The sequence below is a fragment of the Brettanomyces bruxellensis genome, chromosome 4, assembly GCF_011074885.1.
Source record: "Brettanomyces bruxellensis chromosome 4, complete sequence".
Classification (NCBI taxonomy): Eukaryota; Fungi; Ascomycota; class Pichiomycetes; order Pichiales; family Pichiaceae; genus Brettanomyces; species Brettanomyces bruxellensis.
The window spans coordinates 635216-654250 of record NC_054685.1 but is presented as its reverse complement, the minus strand read 5'-3'; the positions used below and the strand labels follow the sequence as shown (position 1 = coordinate 654250).

Genomic DNA, 19035 nt, shown 5'->3' with positions numbered 1-19035 from the left:
AGGAATAATAATGCGCGTCTGTTTTCTTCCGACATCTGACATTTGTTTAACTTTTGGCTCTTTTCCCAATTAACCCATTTTATCCGAAGCAGCTGTTAAACAGGCCAACAGTTGCAAACAGCATAAAATCAAAGGAATCACAAATAGTGAAACAGGCTATTTGGTATAATTTTAGTGGTTTCAGATCTTCCCTCACAGGTTTTGACACAGTTAAACCTATTTTACGCAAACAGAAAAAGCACAACAGAAGCGATAATAAGGGAAAAAAAAGGGCAACAGAGGAAAATATAAAACAGAAACAATGTCGTTAAATGCATCTTCGGAGGAACCGGCAACGTCAACCCCATCAAAATCAACAAGTTCAAAAGATGAAGTGAATCCGGACACAGCAATATCTTACCGGACTATTCCCCATGGTCTCACATACAAGCACGAAACACGTCACCATTCGTCTTATAGGCGTCATTCGACTTCACCAAAGCGTACATCGTCGACTGTTGAGCTGAAAAGACATCCTTTGACGTGTGTGAAAGACACAAACTACAAAAAACTGGACATAGTGGGCGCCAAGCACGATTTGACGTCTATTCTCACAACAGTGGACAAAAACAAGAACAAGGAGAATGGCAAGAACGACAAGAGGGACCAGGGGGTGGGCAGCGACGCGGAAAGCGACGCGTCAGTGCATATTAGCACCGGAGATTTAACTGAAGACGGATCTCCAAGGAGTATTTTCCCCGTTCCATCTCTTGCAAATAGCCAAGGACCGGACGATATTGAATCTTCGCCTGTGAACAGCCACCAGGACCGTGTTGTGAAGAAAAAGCAGAGCATAAAGATGAGCCGGAAACGAAATGCGATCTCTGTTTCTGTTTCCGACAGCAAACGGCAACATTTTGGTGATTGCAATGCAGACGAAGAGGGATCAAAGCTCCCTCTGATCGAGTATCACCGGCGAAACTCGACATCCTCGTACCGCACACCAGTCCGGCATGATTTTTACTCCGGAAATAGCACTAAAAAGGCCCCATCAAGAACACATCGAAGCAGGGTGATAGATGAGTCAAAGATTCACCAAGATGGGGATACAAACCCGGCATTGGACCCTGATAACAGTCCGCTTGCCAATGTGAGCCAGGGCAGTATTGTAGACCAGAAGATTGAGGGTGAGACGGAGGTGTTTGACCAGCTTAAAAAAGCGACAAAATCGAATATCCACGAGCTTGATGCGGGCGGTGCTAAGGAGTCGGATTTGCGGGAAGCGGACTCCGACACGGACGGCCAAATGTCCGACGACAGCGATGATAGCAATTTGCGAATGTCTCCGGTCCGTTTTAACAGCAAGGCACTTTCTCCGCTTTCCAAAGAGAGTGTGAATGTTGATTCGACCGAGCAAGACAGTGTGCTTTTAGCCTTGGACGAGAAAGAGAGGAAGTTGGAGAAAGAGAGACAGCTTGAAGATGCTGCCAGTGCAAAAGATGAGGAAGTGAGGCAATCTGGCAATGTAAAAGGTGCAAAAAGGCCGATTTTCACGTCGGACCAAGTCCAGGAAATCAGAAACAGTTTTGAAAGTGTGGTTTCCGGGCTGCAGGAATCCTTGAAGCAGAAATCCAAGCGGTGCAGTCTGCTTGAGAAGAATTTGAGTGGGTTGAAACTGGAAGTTGTTGATGCAAAATCGAAAATGGAGCAGGCGGAGTCGGAGAAAACGCAACTTGAGGCCACAGTTAAGACTCTTAGGGTTGAATCTTCGTCGGCCACGGAGTATGCAGCAAACTCCGACAGGCGGTGTAATGTGGCTGACCATAAACTCCGGGTTTGTGAGTCCAGACTTGCCAGGTACAAGGAGTTGTATGTGGAGCTGATGGGAGCGGCGAAAAACCTTGAGAAAGAGGTTTCGAAAGAGAAGAAGACAGTTTCTCAATTGAAGCGGAAGCTAACGGAGATGAAACAAAAGTTTGAGCGAGACCAGGCGGGCAAGTCGGAGCTTCAGTCATCGTTAGAGCTCAAAAATGCAGAAGTGAAGAGTCTTTTGGAGGAGAAATCGGAGAATGAGGTGATGATAAGAAATCTCAAACGCATAAATGACGAGAGTGACTCCGAGCTAAAAAAGCTTAAGGCGAGACTAAATGCTACAAAGGAGAAGCTTGAAGATCTCAGGAAGAGAAATGACAGCATATCGACACAGATGGCTGATTCTGCGAAGCAGATAAAGGAAAAAGCGGCCAAGCTGGAACAAATGAAGAAGGAGAGAGACTCGGCATTGGCAAATTTGACCAGTCTGAAGACCAGGATGCAGAATGTTGAAACGAGCAACAGCAAATTGCTGCTAGAGAAGAAGGCTGCAGACAGCAAGATAAGCAAAGCCCAGAGAGAGTTGGATGAGTTGGATAAGAAGTATCTGGAGATGAAGAAGACCCGGAACGAGGAATTGCAGAAGAAACTCGCAAATGGGCAGCAGAATGTTGAAAAACTCAACGAGAAGATCAAGGCTTTGGAGGAGGAGAAGTCCAGTCTCGAAAAGGCAGTCAAAGCCGAGCAGGCTGCTCAATCTAAAGAGATACAGGCCGGAATTCAGGAAAACAAGAAGTTGAACGAGCAAAACGGCACGTTGAAGAATAGAATAGAGACTCTGGAGAAGGAGATTACGTCAGCAAAGGCCAAAATAGCGAATAACGACAAAGAGATGGAGATGCAGATGGAGAAACTGGCGCAGGATCTATACCTCCAGTATTCGGCAAAGCATGAGCAGAAGGTGGCGACTCTGAAGAAAGGATATGAGATGAAGTGGATGGGAAAAGTCAAAAAATTCACCAGAGATAACGATGCGTTGAAGCGTGAGATTGCAAGTCTTAAAAAGAGACTTGAGGTGGAGACAAATGAAAAAAAGCAGCTTGTTAAGCTCTGGGATGAGTATGTGAGTCTTGAAAAGAAGGGGCCGAAGATGAAGAGCTAGGTGAGATGCATGAAGGTGTTGGTTAAAATAAGTTAAGTATACTTAGGATGTAATGATAGTAAGAATGTGCCAAGGTGGTGTAAATGATATTGTAGCTGTACGAAAAGTAAAGTGATAAATGATATTATGATGGTACAAAAAGTAAGTGATAAGACAATTGATGATGGTACAAAATGATATTAGGATGTTAGTATAGTTACAAAGTCATACTGCGATAGTGCAAAGGGGGATGAAATGTTATTAGTGCTACGATGATAGTAGTAGAGATAATACTATAATGATACAAAACAATTTCATATAAACACTAGAAATAACTGATTACAGTCTACAAATACTAGATAAATGATATTATGAAAATAATATTTCATGGAAATCCTGCTTTGCGTAAATCTGAAACAGGCAGCCTCCCTACACCCCAATAAGACAAAAAAAAGTGTGAAGAAATGACAAAATAATGTACGCTGCGTGTATGCGCATGCTTAATTTTTTTGTGTCTCTTTGTTTTGTTTTAGGCCATTACTTAGAACGCGTCTCAACCGCGAATTTTTGCTGCTGAATAAAGCATGAGATCATAAAAATGGGATTGTGTCCAGAAACAATCGCCAGTCGTGAGCGATTCTGGCATTTCAAAAAAAAAAAAAAAAATCGTGGATAAAAAATATCGAGCATACTGTATACATGCACGACGATAAGTAGCATGTATGATTGATGAGAAGTGTCTGAAGTTGCATAATTTTTGCAGATTGTCAATCTGAAGCTCAGAGTGAGAACAGGGCAGATTGGTTATCAGGCGTCGGTGGAAATTCAGCAGTTTAAAGCCCACGAATTAGAGATCTTACACGGAATTCAGGAGGTACCAGGATAAGAATTTGATACAGCAGTATCAGTAATAGAAAATAGAGTATATAATAAGACAAAGGGGCGTATAAGCAGCCTTAGGACCGGAAAGCAAAGACAAGGAAACGCAGAGATCAAGCAGAAGAAACGAAAAGGGTAAAGCAAGCGGAGAACTTTGATAAAGCGTGTGAAATAAACGCGCGCGTTAAAATTGCGAAGTTCGACTAACACAAGGATCAATATGTCGGCGTCTAATTCCACACAAAGCCTAGCAGTACCACTAAAGCAATCCAGCAGCTCGCTAGCAAGCGGGTCTGAGTATAGCAGCGGGTCGAATTTGAATGAAAGCGAAAGAGAGGTGTTAGAAGGAGAATTGGGAAGTGTTCATGAAATTGTTCGATTACCGATACAGGAAGTTTATGGGACAGAAGAAGCACAACAGGAGCCAGGGGCACGTCCAAATGTAGAAAGTGAGGCTCGGCGAGATGTGGGAGGCGGAGATCCAGTGCCGGATTCTGGAAATTCGAGAAGTAGCTCCAGAAGTGTATCGTATAGTGAGGGAGACGAGCAGGAGCCGGAATGTGATGCAAATGGGACAGTTAACGAAGATGCAAACGACACGATAATTGGCCAGTACTCGGACCCGCGTGTGGCGCAGCTGGAGAAGGAAAATGAGCGGTTACGAGTTCAGCTTCGTGAGTTTATGCAGCAAGTATCGCTGAAAAACGGTGAAATCGAAAAGCTAAGAAAAGCGATTGGTGTTTTTGAGAGGCAGCAGGATGAGGAGATGCAAAGGCACGAGACGGAGCGGATGGAGAAGGACTCGGTGATAGCGGGATTGCGGAGGCAGTTAAGTGAGGGAAAGCGGAAGTATGAGTATGAGATGAGGAAGGCGGAGAAAAGTACGGAAATCAAACACATGGAGCGGACGGAAAGCACGGACATTCCATTACCGGAGAGAAGCCACCGCCGGGATGTGACTGCGGAGTCTGTTGAGCTGGTTGAATCTGCTAAAGTTGGTGGATCTGCTAAAGTTGGTGAATCTTCTCAATCTACTAGAATTAATGAATCTCCTAAAATTATTGAACCTTCTGAAGTTATTCAATCTACTGAAGTTATTCAACCTGGTGAAGTTATTCAACCTGGTGAAGTTATTCAACCTGCCAAAATTATTCAACCTGCCAAGTCTGATGTTTCTGGATCGGCTGAGTCTACTGAATCTACGCAATCGATAACTTCGTCACAGTATGCAGTCGAAACACCAAACAGGCCAGTTTCGCGGTCTACAACTATGAATATGAGTCGGCCCGAGTCGACCGTCGTCGAAAGTCCGACGAGACCAAGATTGTCGAAGGTGGATGTTGATCTTCGGTTTTACCACCATGATGATACCTCTGAAAATGTGGCAGGCGGGGATAATTTCGACTTTAATGCCGGTTCGGCAGCCTCCCGGAGTCCCGAGAGTAGGAAGATGCCTGATGTGAGTTCCAGAAAGCCGGTTCCAGCTGAAATTCCGCAAAATGTTGGTTCAGGTGCGGAAATGCCGGTATCCACTCCAAAAAACGAAGATGTTGGCTTTGAAAGCGGACCGGACCGGAGAAATGCCGATGCCTCACCTTCTCCGATGCGTACACTTCAGTCATCTGCAGCGGCATCGGTAAAACTTACCACCGTTCAGAAGGCAATTGCATCTTTGAGCCCGGAAAGAGGCGTATCGTCGCAAAGTGAATTTCTTCAGCCGACGCCGAGGGCACCAAACGTTTCTCCGCCGGTCGCCCCGGCGGGGTTTTCCATATCTCCGCCTTCGTCTCCTGTGTTGAGGGCACCTGGCCGGGCGGACTTGCGTTATGGCGGAGATTCGAGCGACGAGGACCGCGGATATTCGTCCGGAAGGTCCGTTTCTCCGCCTAGAAAGTCCGCCTCGGACAATTCGGGCCGCACAAGTCCACGCAGGAGGTCGAAATCGCCTCAAAGGACACTTTTCAACTTGAGGAGAAAAGCTTCAACGTTGATTTCCGGGCGGCATCTCCGCACGAAATCGTCTGAAAGCGGGAATTCGCACGGTGGAGTTCTGGTGCGGCCAGAGTCAAAAGGCGGAGTTTCGATGTCCCCCTCTGCCTCCGTCTCTCGACTATCAATGGCAAGTACTTCGTCCGCAGGTTCGCAGACCCAGTATGACTATCTGCTTAACTCTATAGACACAACGGTGATATCAGTGTATTCGATTGTGGATCCGGCGGCACTGGAAAATCCGGCATCTGGAGACTTCACAATTCAGTTCATGGTGAATTCCAGCGAGCGGAGCGGGCAGTTGATCCCGCTATACATGGTGAAAAGGCGGTACTCGGAGCTTTTGTCGATGGACGCGGACATTAGGCACACGTCGTTTGTGAACCTTCCAAAGTTGCCCGACCCAAAGCACTTCTTGGAAGTGGATCCGACAAACTGGGATACCCAGAAGACAATCATCCGGATGTACATTGCGGAGTTGTGCAGGGTGATGCGGCAGAGCAAGGGCACCTCGATCTGGAAGCTGTTTACGGGATACTTCAACCCGGATGAGGACTATGACATGTCGAAACGGGAAGGACACTTTGTTCTGGTCGGAAACAAGGGTCTCAAGAGGTCTTTCCGCATCGTCCGGCTTGTTTTTGACACCATCGAGCAACTCGTGAGCATCCAGCCCGACCTCGGCCGCCCGCCCGAGGTGTTTGGTGTTGCCGAGACCGATATTTCGCGAGATGGGCAAGTGCTTACGATCACAAGACACCAAAAACGGACCTTCAAGTCCAACCACCGCTGGATCTTGTACTGCGAGTCGGTCCAGGATGCTGATGAGTGGTGCAAGGTGCTTGGCAGGCCTCCAGATGGCGCAAATGCTGGTTCCAAAGCCGATATTCGCACGATTCCGGAGATCCCGGAGGAAATCCCAGCGGAAAAAGCGGAACTTCAGCGGTCGCCACCCCAAAAAAGAGCCAGTACCGACAGCTCGAAGTGGTTTGGCCTTCATATAGGGCGGGATGGGCTTCATCTGGCACATAGTGGATCTGCAAGTTCGACACCTTCGATGTCAGGCACTCTTTTTTCGGGCTCGGCGTCTAACTCGGGGCTTAACGACGCAAATTCCGCCGTCGGCAGCCCTTCAGCCAGCGTCAAAGGCCGGAGTCTGTTTGCCAAGAGTGCCGACAGTCTTTCCACCAAGGTTAACGGCAGTATTGATGGAAACGGCAGCCAGAGAGGCTCCATTTTGGACTTTAAGGTGATTCCGTACGAAGCCACAACGCAGAAGCTGTCGCGAAGAGAGCAGAGGAGGCAGAAGAAACTGGAAAAGATGCAGCAGATGCAGCAAAGGCAGGCGGACCGACCCCAGCAGCGCAAACAGCAACGTCAAAGATTGCACTTGAGTCTAGGGTTGACCGATCAGAGTGTAAGTGGCTCATCGACGTCGATTGGCTCGCTCCACACACCAATAAGATCATCTTTCACAACTCCAAACTCTCCTTACTCGGTTGACTCTCTGAGAAGCTCGCCAGGCGTGTTCAAGCAGCTCGATGAGGGGAAAAAGTACTTTGGATTGAATCTACAGGAGTCCTATGACAGGTGTCCAAAATTCGCCATAGCCGGGAGACCCGTCCCGTCGATCGTCTACAGAAGTATCAGCTACCTGGACAGCAAGAATGCCATTTTCAATGAGGGAATCTTCAGGTTGAACGGCATGATGTCCGAAGTTAACAAAATTCAGCGGGTGTTTAACGAGGAGGCAGACTGCGATTTGGCTGCACTGCCTTCCCAGCCGGATGTCCACTCGATTGCAACTCTTTTGAAGAGATATCTCCGGACTTTGCAGGTCACCATTATTCCTGAAGACGAGGCAAAGCAGCTAATGACGCTAACTATGTCATCGCGGGAATCCGATCCTGCTCCTGACTTCAAACGCGTTCTTGTGTCTTTGCCAAAGCTCAATTTTGATGTTCTCTACGTGCTTTTCCGGTATTTCCGCGAGGTTCTCAAGTTTAAAGAGCTGAATAAGATGAGCGTTGGGGCCATAAGCGTTCTTATGGCGCCTAATTTGACTCCCTTTGATGGTGCAAAGGAGATCTGCGCAGAGATCCTTATTAACTACTCTTACTATTTCGAAAATGGTCAGATTCTTTCTCCGGAGGAGAGGAATGCGGTTTAGGTGCTATGTATTTCGCTTGAATAGATTCTTATTTCATCATTTGTGAACTTCACGTGTAGTCTTTTGTACAATTAAATTGCGCCGTTTCTTTTATTTCACTCCCTGCCTTTATTTTTTTTTTTATATGAGTAACTCTTCTCTTTTCATTGTCTAAGCTACATAATTATCCATGCTACTGCTCCTCTATCCATGAATTTATATTCAATCCTTTCTAAATTACAATTCAATTACTTCCTAGTTACCCCTGACTCACCTTTCACCTTTCAACTTTCTCTCGCTCATTTTGTTCCGTACGTCATGCCTATCAAAGCCATATGTCAACCCCCCATTATCTTTCTGTTAGCGCCGCATCTCGTATTCTACAATTTTTAATTTTGACGTATCTAATACGTAATGTTTTTAACCCAATTCCAAGCCCCTTAAAGTTCCCGGATTTTTCATTCTGTTAACCCTCGTCTTAAACTTGTTTACTCTATACAACTCTTTCTCTTTTCCCAAAAATTTACACCTTCCCGATCCATTTTGTACGAACAACGTTTATTGTCTAAAAGTATTCGATCACATAATTCAATTTTCTGGACGTTTATGGCATCGTATTAATATTTGCACTCCCAAAAATAGCTGCATCATCGGCAAATTTGCCGCAACTTTTTGCCGCTTGCTTCCCCTCTTATTTTTGGTTGATTAAAGTTTCATGTCATGGTCTCATGTATTCTGCATTTACTCTTGTCTGCACCAAATCAAACCCTAAAAAATTATAAATTTTGAGATCCACGCCCTTAACCAAGCTTGCTGACTTCCCGTATAAGCAAGCACGTTAAATTTAAGCGCCGGCTTCCAAATCAAGTAAAACTTCCTACTAATGGACCCTATCTTTTCATTCAAATTTCATTTTCTCAAATTGATCGGCCTGTCTATATGATATCTGTTTGTACACGCCTACTTCCGTATTTGAGGCTTTCACAGTTGTGATAATTTGTGGGTTACTGGATGGTTATGCATTAGTATATTGCTGTTTATATTGCTGTTTGAGATTCTCTTGGGTTTCCTGTTTTGTTTTGTTGTACTTTGTGGTTGCTGTTGTTTTTTCTATCTTAGTTCCTATCCTGTTTTCTCAACTCTCTTATGTCCTGATTTCTTAAGAATTGTTATTCATTGGTCTTGGCCTATTGTTCCATTTCTCTGTCTTTAGTTCTAGTTTATTGTGTTTTCCCACCCGATATATATCTTTCTCCTCTTTTTTTTGCATTCTATCAGCGCGCATAATCCTTTAACAATAACTTTTTCCATGTTTCATGTTGCTACGTTTAATAATATGCTACTAGTCGATATAAATGATACATTTGCAAACCGACGGATGTAATGCCGGCACTATTTACCTTTAATTGGTTGAGCGAACAATCGCAATTGTTACTTTTTATTTTCTACGGTTTCCATCGTACATGTTCAGGTATCTTCTAAATTTATCATACCGGCCCCTATAATTAGTTTAATGCTTTTTTATCCTTTTGTGCATTCTTTCAAAGTATTTTGGCATTTTAAGTGTTTGCATGTATTCGAGTTTGTTGTTTTTTCAAATTTTTTTTTGTCACTCGTTTCTCAGCGATCCTAGCTACTAAATCTCACCTGATTCTTCCATTCAATTATTTGTTATCTCTTCCACAAGGGGCTTTAATTGGTATTCTGCAATATCTACAATTGTCATTAGGTCTTTCCCTCCTCGCTTGCCCGATCTATTTTAAGACTATCCTAGATCTATGTCCGGGTCCTGTCGTTGTAATGTAACCTAAAACGGCTTTAACTGGTATTTGTCTCTTTGTCAGTTACGTTTTTTCTTCATGTTCTTTTTCTTTTTCCTTTTTTCTTTTTTTACAATTGTCATTGCGGCGCTTAAATAGCACCACAAAAATAGAAAAACAGGTTTAAACATACTGAGGCTTTAACAAACCCTTAATGTAGTGAATTGGCCCCTTGTTTTACCAGTAATAGGCATATTGACCCAGCTGTGCATGGCCATCCCTTATTTTCAGCCCTTCGTCGGTTTCCCACTGCTACATTATCGGGAGAATAATATTTAAAACCGAGCTGATCTCAGGTTTGCTCTGCTTTGAATTTTTGATTTTTTTTTTTGATTTTTTTTCTTCCTCTCTGAATTTTCAAATTTACCCCGATCTATTTTTCTGCTATTATCCTCAACCTGCCTGCCTGCTCACTTATCTGGATTTATTTTTTATTTTTTATTTTTTGGTTGTCACAACAAGGTTTGATTTTCTTTATCTAGTTAGTTAGTCCACTTTTCTAATTTCCCTATACTACCGACAGATCATTTCTCAACTTAGTTCCTTTTTTCTTCATCAACAACTGCCTCTTTTGAGCATCAATCTACACCGTTTCGTGCAAACTGTGCAGCCACCTAGCGGAGAAAGAGAGAAAGGCAGATTAGAAAAGAGAAGAAAAAAAAGAAAAATAGCACACTCGGTAGCAGTTTACTTTACAGAACTTGATATTACAGTACACACGTTTTCATTCATTCACCCCAAATATCAGGAAAAAAAGATAGATAGGAAACTATTCAGGTAGCCAACTTGGAAGCGGAGATACATCCCTTTTATATTTGCTTGTTATTATCCCATTCACAGTATTGTGTTGTTTGTCCGTTGTTGTGTCTCATCGGAGCATTCACGTCTGATACAAGTATTAAAAATTTTTTCCACTTCTTTACTACAGCCACACACGAAGGATTACTCGATCGGGTACAGTTGTAGGCGCAATAGTTGCATTTTGTGAACCGCCTTTCATATATAGATTCAGCCGACAATGTCACACAATCATTCATCTTCGCAAAATTCAAAAAGCACCGGTTCCTCGCTGCCCCACAGACAGCACAGTGTCAGAAACATGAATCCAAACGTTCAGGCAAAGTTAGTGGCCTTTCAGACACAGAGGCGGCAGAGAATGGAGGAGCAGCATCGCTACCAATCAGAATCTTATGATGATTCTCCACCTGTCTCATCAGCAGCAAACACAATGTCAAGAAATTCCAGTTTGCTGCGATCCCCTTACGGATCGGCATCCAAGACCAATTCACAAAGAGATTCAGACCACCTCGTCGATTCCAAGTCGCCCTCCCTCACAGGTTCAACATTTGACTCGTGTTCCTTCACTGACTCTGATTCCGACTCGTGTCTGGATTCTGATTCATGTGAGAATTCAAATTTGGACCCGGCCTCTGACTCTGACTCCAGAATAACCCAAAGGCCCGCCATGCGACTGCGAAGAGCCAGTCAGGCCAACCATACTCCAGCAATTGGCTCTGTTGGTCTTTTCACCTCCAATCCTCGCAACAGATCACTTTCCAGTCCGTTGATGGTGTCCAATCCGCAAATGTTCAGCCCTTCACTAATGGAAAACAAGCAGAAGGCCTCCAAATCGGAGTGCAGGGACCGCTTTGGCAGGCTTAGAACTGGCCTGGATTCGGTAAAGCACTCGCGAACTGCCTGTTCATCTTCTTCAACACCTTCTTCCGGCTCCTCGAGGCCGAAACGCTCTCTATCTGAACGTAGAGGCATGAAGTTGGACCTCAGCTCGTTGCATTTGACAACAGTCAAGGACGGAAAAGGTATCGGCAGTGCGCCAACCACGAAGACAGACAATGGTGTGTCTTTTTCTCCCAGGTTGAGATTTGCGAACTTCAACAGTAACGATAATGATAATGACGGTAACAATGGCGACGGCACCAACGATAAAGGTGATAACAATGATAAGGGCCGCAGTAATAACAGAAATAACATTAATAATAGCAATACCAAAGGCATAAGCACCACCAGCAGCAATATCATTGCAAGCTTGGGGCTCAACCTAGATTCAGGCTTGCGGACAATGCCCGCCGTCCCAAATATGGCTCTTACACCAGATGCAAATGAGGACTTTAGACGATCGTCAACTGCAGAGTCGTTAAACTCGCAGGACTCTTTAAAAACGCCAGATTCGTGTAAGCAATTGTGGAATCCGGTGGAACAAGTGGCTGAGGACGATGATGTACAGTATCAGCCGCAAGGCTTGTTTGCTCCCTTTGCCAAGTATGTCGATATCAAGTCCGGTTCGTTGAACTTTGCGGGAAAAGCGTCTGTGCATGCCAAAGGAATTGATTTTTCGAACGGATCTTCGTTTAGAATCTCGATGGATGACCTTGAGATTCTTGGGGAGTTGGGCAGAGGAAACTATGGGTTAGTTTCCAAGGTGTTGCACAAGCCTACAGGTGTAATTATGGCAATGAAGGAGGTCCGGCTGGAATTAGACGACTCGAAGTTCCGCCAGATTCTAATGGAGTTGGAAGTTCTGCACAATTGCGACAGTAACTGCATCGTCGAGTTTTACGGTGCGTTCTTCGTCGAAGGTGCCGTTTATATGTGCATGGAATACATGCAAGGAGGTTCCTTGGATAGAATTTACGATGGTGGAGTTCCTGAACTACAACTTCGATACATCACCAGACAGGTGGTCCATGGCTTGAAGCAGCTAAAAGATGATCATAACATCATACACCGTGATGTGAAACCCACAAATATATTGGTCAACCGGCAGGGTGAGGTAAAATTGTGCGATTTCGGTGTCAGTGGAAATTTGGTCGCATCTTTGGCCAAGACCAACATCGGATGCCAGTCTTATATGGCTCCAGAAAGAATAAAGGCTCCTGCCAAAGGTGCAAGCACATATTCTGTCCAATCAGATGTCTGGTCGCTGGGTTTATCCATATTGGAAATTGCCATGGGCAGATATCCTTATCCTCCCGAGACCTCTGCCAACATCTTTTCACAATTAAGCGCTATAGTCGAAGGTGAGCCACCTGAGCTTCCAAAGAAGTTGTTTTCTAAGCAAGGCCGCCAGTTCGTGAAACGCTGTTTACGTAAAGACCCAAAGACTCGTCCTACATATGCCCAAATGCTTGATGATCCTTGGCTGACAGACTTTGATGTAGGTCTGGGCCAACGTAAAATGGCCCAACTTGTTGCTGAGAGGCTGACAAAACGTTCTGAAAAGGGTACAAGCTCTCAAAACGATAGAACTCCTGCTTTGCATCGTGTTGACCTCAAGTTTTTGGGCAAGAAGCACAAGAAATGATGTATTATTTCAATGAGCATCGTTACTTAAACATGGCAATGCTCTTATATAGATGACAGTGGCTTTTGCACATGTGTAGAAGAGCCGCAATATGCATTATATTTTTTTTTTATTATTTTCTTCTTTCGGCGTCTATTTGACAACCTACCGGCGCTTCAGTCTGATTGTCTAAATTAGACGCCAAAATTGTTTTGATTAGGTTTCAATGTTGGGTTTCGCATTCACAGACTGAAGCATTTTATATGAATCTCTTTTTTCCGCTTGCTTCCTTCATTTACAGTTATTTGATATCACAGACGTCTTTTGTGAGCATTGGTCTTTTAGAAGTTTTCGCATGATGATTTCCTACTTATATAAATAAATAGCAGTGTTACGCACTAATTAAGAGTTAGTTTGTGGAGCATAAATTTGGTCAGTTATTTTTGGTAGTATATCTGTAGTATATATTGGTAGCCGGGTATAGTGCTCATACGACCGAGTTTAACAAGTGTATGAATTGAATTGATTTAACTTGTATTTCTTTCTCTATTTTATGTTTGGTTATGTCGATGTCTTACTTTCCTCCTTTATCTCACTATCTTATTTATCTACTTTATCTCTTTCCCCCTACTTCATTTCTGTTACCTTCTACTTCATTTCTCTTTTTTACTCCATTTCTCTTTTTTACTCCATTTCTCTACTCTATATTCATTATATAATAATACCCTCGTCTATCCTCCTATTCCCTTCATCTATCCCTATATCATATTTCCCTTGTAATTAGACGTTTTGTCACTCTTACAAGCCCTGCTCGTTTACTAAATAGCATTTATGCATTTGACACTGAAGGGTGGAGAGAAATTGAATCGCTATTGTCAGCGTTCGGATTTCTCCCGCTCTAAAAATGATGTGCAACCTTCTGGTATCGGAATAAAGCCTGCGTGGGTATAAAATTTGCGTGGGGAGATTACAACAGGTACAATAACAACAACAATAAAATGATGATAATAGGAAATTGGATATCCCGTTACTGCAGGAAGTAATAATAAACTAAAACTTTTTTTTCTTTATTATTTGGTTTTTCCCCCCATTTTTCGACTCCTTTTTTTTGACTTTTCCCTCATTTCCCCGACTTTTCAATATCCCCAGATTATCTTCCGTTAACATAATTATTTTTCCGCTCCCGCCATCTTCCAAACCTTAATACACTCCCTCTCTTCCTTTTWTACCATTCCGTACTTTCTTTCAATATATCACTCGCTTTATAGATCGTGGCATCATTCTCTCACACTTCAGATACCTAAACTGGGCCAAACATGTTGAGGAACTCAGCAAAAACTTCGCTAAAAGTGATCCGTCGCGGATTGTTCACTTCCGCTAAAGTATTGTCAGCAGCCGAGCCATCACAATCAGCACATCCGGCAACAAAGCCGCCTAAAGCAGTAAAAAGACGTCGCAGAACGCATTTCTCGGACAAGCTCAACATGGGTCCATCGTTTGCGGATTTTGTGAGTGGTCGGGCAAGTGAAATGTCAACTGTTGATCCTATAGTGGCAGCCCAAGAAGGTAAAGATGATTTAAGAATGCCACCTTGGCTTCGTGTTCCGATCCCCAAAGGCCGGTCTTATCGCAGAATAAGTGAAGACTTGAAGCAGCTTCATCTATCAACGGTTTGTCAGGAGGCCAGGTGTCCGAATATTTCTGAATGTTGGGGTGGAAAGCGTTCTGAGGCAACTGCCACAATTATGCTTATGGGGGACACTTGCACGAGAGGATGTCGATTCTGCTCCGTGAAAACAAGCAGACACCCTCCCCCTTTGGACCCGAAGGAACCTGTGGATACTGCTAGGGCTATTTCCCGGTGGGGGTTGGGATACGTGGTGCTAACTACTGTTGATCGTGATGATTTGCCAGATGGAGGCTCACGGCATCTTCTGCAGACCGTGGTGGAGATCAAGAAGAGATCACCAAGCACTCTTGTGGAAGTTTTATCGGGTGACATGAGGGGAAACTTGGATGATGTGAAGACGCTTGCTTTGGCCCCTATGGATGTCTATGCACACAATATGGAGACTGTTGAGGCTCTTACTCCATATGTGAGGGATAGAAGAGCTACATACAGACAATCTTTGAAGGTGCTAAGGGCTGCCAAGGAGTTCAACCCGAAACTCGTCACAAAATCGTCTTTAATGCTCGGATTCGGTGAAACTGACGAGCAGGTGATGCAGACTTTGCGTGATTTAAGGAAGAACAACGTTGATGTTGTCACTTTTGGACAGTACATGAGACCTACTAGGCGCCATGTTAAAGTTGTCGAGTACGTGAGACCAGAAAAGTTCGACTACTGGAAAGATCAGGCGCTTAAAATGGGTTTCTTATACTGTGCATCTGCTCCGCTTGTTAGATCTTCCTACAAGGCAGGTGAGGCTTTCATCGAGAATGTTTTGAAGAAGAGGCACAGAAATGTCGGCGTTCCACGTGATCAGGAGATTCCAAATGAGCGTTTCAGTTCCAAGGAGGCCTTAAAAGACATAAAGCCGCAATGAAGTGCCGAAACTGCTACTGCAATATGTTGTTGTTGGGCGGTTTTCTTTTCCCAACCTGTCTCTCTCTTTGCTGCATCTGTATATTTCCTTTTCTCGTGGACTGGGCACACGCAATTTACTAATGACATACATATAACTATAATACGATGAAGATATTTTATTATGAGTTATTTTATTGTAGTACTCCATTAAATCAGTTCTCCTCGTCTTTCTTTTCTTCCTTCTTATCCGCTTTTTCATCCTCTTTCTTTCCCTCTTTTTCTTCTTCCTCTTCCTTTTCTTCTTCCTCTTCCTTTTCCTCTTCCTTTTCCTCCTTTTCTTCCTCCTCTGCAACCTTCTTGCTCTTCTTCTCCTCCTTAATCTTAGCAATTTCCGCATCGATATCGGCAATCTGCTTTCTCAACTCGGCAATCTGCTTTTCACCAGCCTCGATGTTCTCCTTTGTCTTTTCATCCTGAGTATTCTTGAGCTCATCCAATTTAGTACGAAGAGCATCAACAGTCTTCTCAGTATCATCCTTCGTGATAGGAAGTGGAATTCCCAATGATGCCAGGTCCACAATGATGGTTGGCTCAAGAATAACCCTGGTCTTTGATGCTCTCTTCTTATGCTTCTTACCCTTCTTGGACTTCGACAAGGTCTCGTTTGGATTCTTTGGCTCCTTTTTGAAAAGAGCAGCCTCTTCAGCAGAAATTTCAACCTTGGTGTGAGCATGATGCTTGTTCAATTTGTCCAAAGCATTCTGATCCTGCAAGGATTTCTCTGGTTTAACAAATGATGGGTCAAAGTGGGCCAAAAGATTGGTGACTGTCTCCATTTCGGCGGCATTTGCTGGTTTGTTGGAACTGTCTTCGATCTCAGTGATCTGCTTTTCCAAGTCTTCTTTCTTCTCAGTCAAGTTGTACTCCTTCTCCTCTTCTTCACGTCTCTTCTTTTCCCTCTCCAGGTCCTGCTTGAACTTATTGAATTGATCGTCAAAGTCCTTTCTAATGGCTCTGATTGAGTCGTACAAGTGATCCTTCTCGTTGTGCAACTCTCTTCTTCTAGAAAACAACTTGTCTCTCTTCTCTTTAATGTCCTTAGTCTTGAGCGACAGCTCATCCATCTTCTTCATCAAATCTTCAAATTTGGTTTCTTCTTCTCTAGCATTTGCCTCTCCAAAGCTCTTTCTCAATTCCTTGATCTTAGCCTTATCCTCGTCGATCAGTTTTTGTTCTGCGTCTATTGACGCATAGTCCTTCCTCATTCTTCTCAAAGACGAGATTTCCTTCACAAATCTTCTCTCCTCAACAATCTTCAAAGTACCAGTATCAATTAATTCTTCCAAGTGCTTGATTCTCTTGTCGAGTTCTCCGACACTCTTAAACTTGTGCTTGGAAGTCTTGCCTTGGATTTTGTTGATCTTCTGCTTCATTGACATCTCAATAGCCTTAATCTGGCTGCTGATGTCTCCCCTCTTTCTCTTGAGCTCACCTTGCTTCTTTATCACTTCCTCCAATCCACTGCTGAGTTCCTTTCTCTTATCCTTGATTGGCTTTGGTGTAATGGTAACCTTGATCTCTTCGTTGATCTTGCTCAACTCAGCATCTGCCTTCTTGATTAACTCCCTAATGTCATTCACCTTCTGATCTCTCTCCTTAAAGTTTGGGGATTTTATATATCTCCTCTTAGAGAAAACCCTACTTCTCTCACGATCTTCTGATCCTGTTTCTTCAGACATGGTTTCAAATTAGTTCTATTTTTGTTCTACTCTATTTCCAAAGATATCGATCAATTATCAAGGCAAATTAGCAAATTAAATACTATTGTTTAATCGGCTTCTTTTCCTTGAATATGGTACTTTGTCCCTGGTAACACTTTTGACCAAATATAACCAAAATAAAAGGTTTGATGGAATCATGGTTGTCCAAATTCCCACCCCCAAAAAAAACACCTTGGCTTTTCATACCTCGCAAATCCTCCGCGCGATTTTTCGTTATCCTCAGAATTTTTCATTTTTCCATTTTCTTCGACGTTCTTTTTTTGATTTATCGATTTGAATCTTCTCGATAAAATAATCAGGGAAATTCTTAAAGATGTTGCGGGTTTCTCCACCGAAACTATCTCGTTGAATTTTTGTATTATAGTATTACAATTCATAATCCTTAAAAGAATACATTTAAATGTAAATAGGGTGATTAGTTGTTTTCCGCTTGTTTATTTTGGGTACCAATCACAATTGTAAAAAAATAAAATATACAGAGATCCGAACTTGTCAAAAATAAAAATTAAGCTCGTGCCCGGAATTGAACCAGGGACCCACAGATTTGCAATCTGATGCTCTACCACTGAGCTACACGTGCATTAACAAAATTGTAAATGGTCGGACTGAAGGTAACAAAATATTATTTTTTATAACCTGAAGTATAAGGATTCTTTAGATGATTACCAAATCCGTCTAAAGATATATGTCGGAACCTATGAGTTATAATAATGTTTCATATGTTAATAACGCATAAAGGTTCAACTGGTATTTGATTTATAATATGTGAATCAAATTAATGTTCAGACAGATAGAAGAAATAATTCGCGGGGAAATTTTTCCTGTGAAATAAATTTCTCCCTAATCTACTTTCGGCTGAGAATGACCTATTCCACTTCTGCGGAAAAATATCTCTTATATGTATGTACTACTTTTTCCTTATATACTATGTGTCTCTTAGAAGGGACGACGACTTTATTGTGTAATTTGCAATACATATTCATATAAGGAAATCCATCTTGAAGTGAACCTTCAGCTGAAACCAAGAGTAACCTTCGGGTTCTCGCTGGATTACAAACGTGTTCGTAAGGACCCTATTTTGTTATGGGGGTCATTCTATGCAACAGAAGTCTTTTCTATATCCGAACTATATGGCCAATCCCGTTCATAACCTTGGGCATCTGCGCGCTCGGTAGTGCTACGGCACAGAGATATGTGAGCAATTAAGTAGATACAAATGTCACACGGGATTTATATACTCTGACAATATATAATAGATTAATAAGATTGTTCTCTGATCCTTCCCGTATCTTTCTTTCTTCAGATTTCTTTCCATCCTTCTCTCATTACCAGAGGGTAAGGACCTCTATTTATATTAAATGGAAATGACACATTTCCCGAAATTAATTATTATTTTACTAATATCAGTTCATGACAACGGAAGACACTTTCCCTCCTCGGGAAACGTTCGTCAGTCATTTACAATGGCATGGACTGTCCCCGTCCATCCTTTAACCAGAAGTCAATTCTCTTGACTTAATTACTATTGTTAATTAGCTCATAGTTATTTTAAAACATGAAATTAATTCATCTCTCGCGTGACTCTTATTTCGGACCAAGTCAGAATATTTCTCACTCTCCCTTTCCTTATTGGGAACAGTGACTTTCAATTATTTCT

The 19035-nt window shown here is 43.0% G+C and overlaps 5 protein-coding genes and 1 non-coding gene across 6 annotated transcripts; 4 read left to right on the top strand and 2 right to left on the bottom strand.

The window, feature by feature from the left end:
- Window positions 1-301: 301 nt before the first annotated feature.
- BRETT_001831 (uncharacterized protein) lies at window positions 302-2953 on the top strand (the record flags this gene model as incomplete). Its single annotated transcript, XM_041280372.1, has 1 exon — window positions 302-2953. The coding sequence occupies one exon, from the start codon at window positions 302-304 to the stop codon at window positions 2951-2953; it is 2652 nt and encodes an 883-aa protein (XP_041135255.1).
- Window positions 2954-4031: 1078 nt separating this feature from the next.
- Window positions 4032-7970, top strand: BRETT_001830 (uncharacterized protein; the record flags this gene model as incomplete). The annotated part of the gene is made up of 1 exon (XM_041280371.1): window positions 4032-7970. The coding sequence occupies one exon, from the start codon at window positions 4032-4034 to the stop codon at window positions 7968-7970; it is 3939 nt and encodes a 1312-aa protein (XP_041135254.1).
- Window positions 7971-10787: 2817 nt separating this feature from the next.
- Window positions 10788-13091, top strand: BRETT_001829 (uncharacterized protein; the record flags this gene model as incomplete). Its single annotated transcript, XM_041280370.1, has 1 exon — window positions 10788-13091. One exon carries the CDS (start codon window positions 10788-10790, stop codon window positions 13089-13091), a length of 2304 nt encoding a protein of 767 aa, XP_041135253.1.
- A 1295-nt stretch (window positions 13092-14386) lies between these two features.
- BRETT_001828 (uncharacterized protein) lies at window positions 14387-15616 on the top strand (the record flags this gene model as incomplete). Its single annotated transcript, XM_041280369.1, has 1 exon — window positions 14387-15616. The coding sequence occupies one exon, from the start codon at window positions 14387-14389 to the stop codon at window positions 15614-15616; it is 1230 nt and encodes a 409-aa protein (XP_041135252.1).
- Window positions 15617-15809: 193 nt separating this feature from the next.
- BRETT_001827 (uncharacterized protein) lies at window positions 15810-17336 on the bottom strand (the record flags this gene model as incomplete). Its single annotated transcript, XM_041280368.1, has 1 exon — window positions 15810-17336. The coding sequence occupies one exon, from the start codon at window positions 17334-17336 to the stop codon at window positions 15810-15812; it is 1527 nt and encodes a 508-aa protein (XP_041135251.1).
- A 550-nt stretch (window positions 17337-17886) lies between these two features.
- On the bottom strand, window positions 17887-17958 carry BRETT_001826. The gene has a single exon. It is a non-coding gene; the product is annotated as a tRNA-Cys (tRNA).
- Window positions 17959-19035: the final 1077 nt, after the last annotated feature.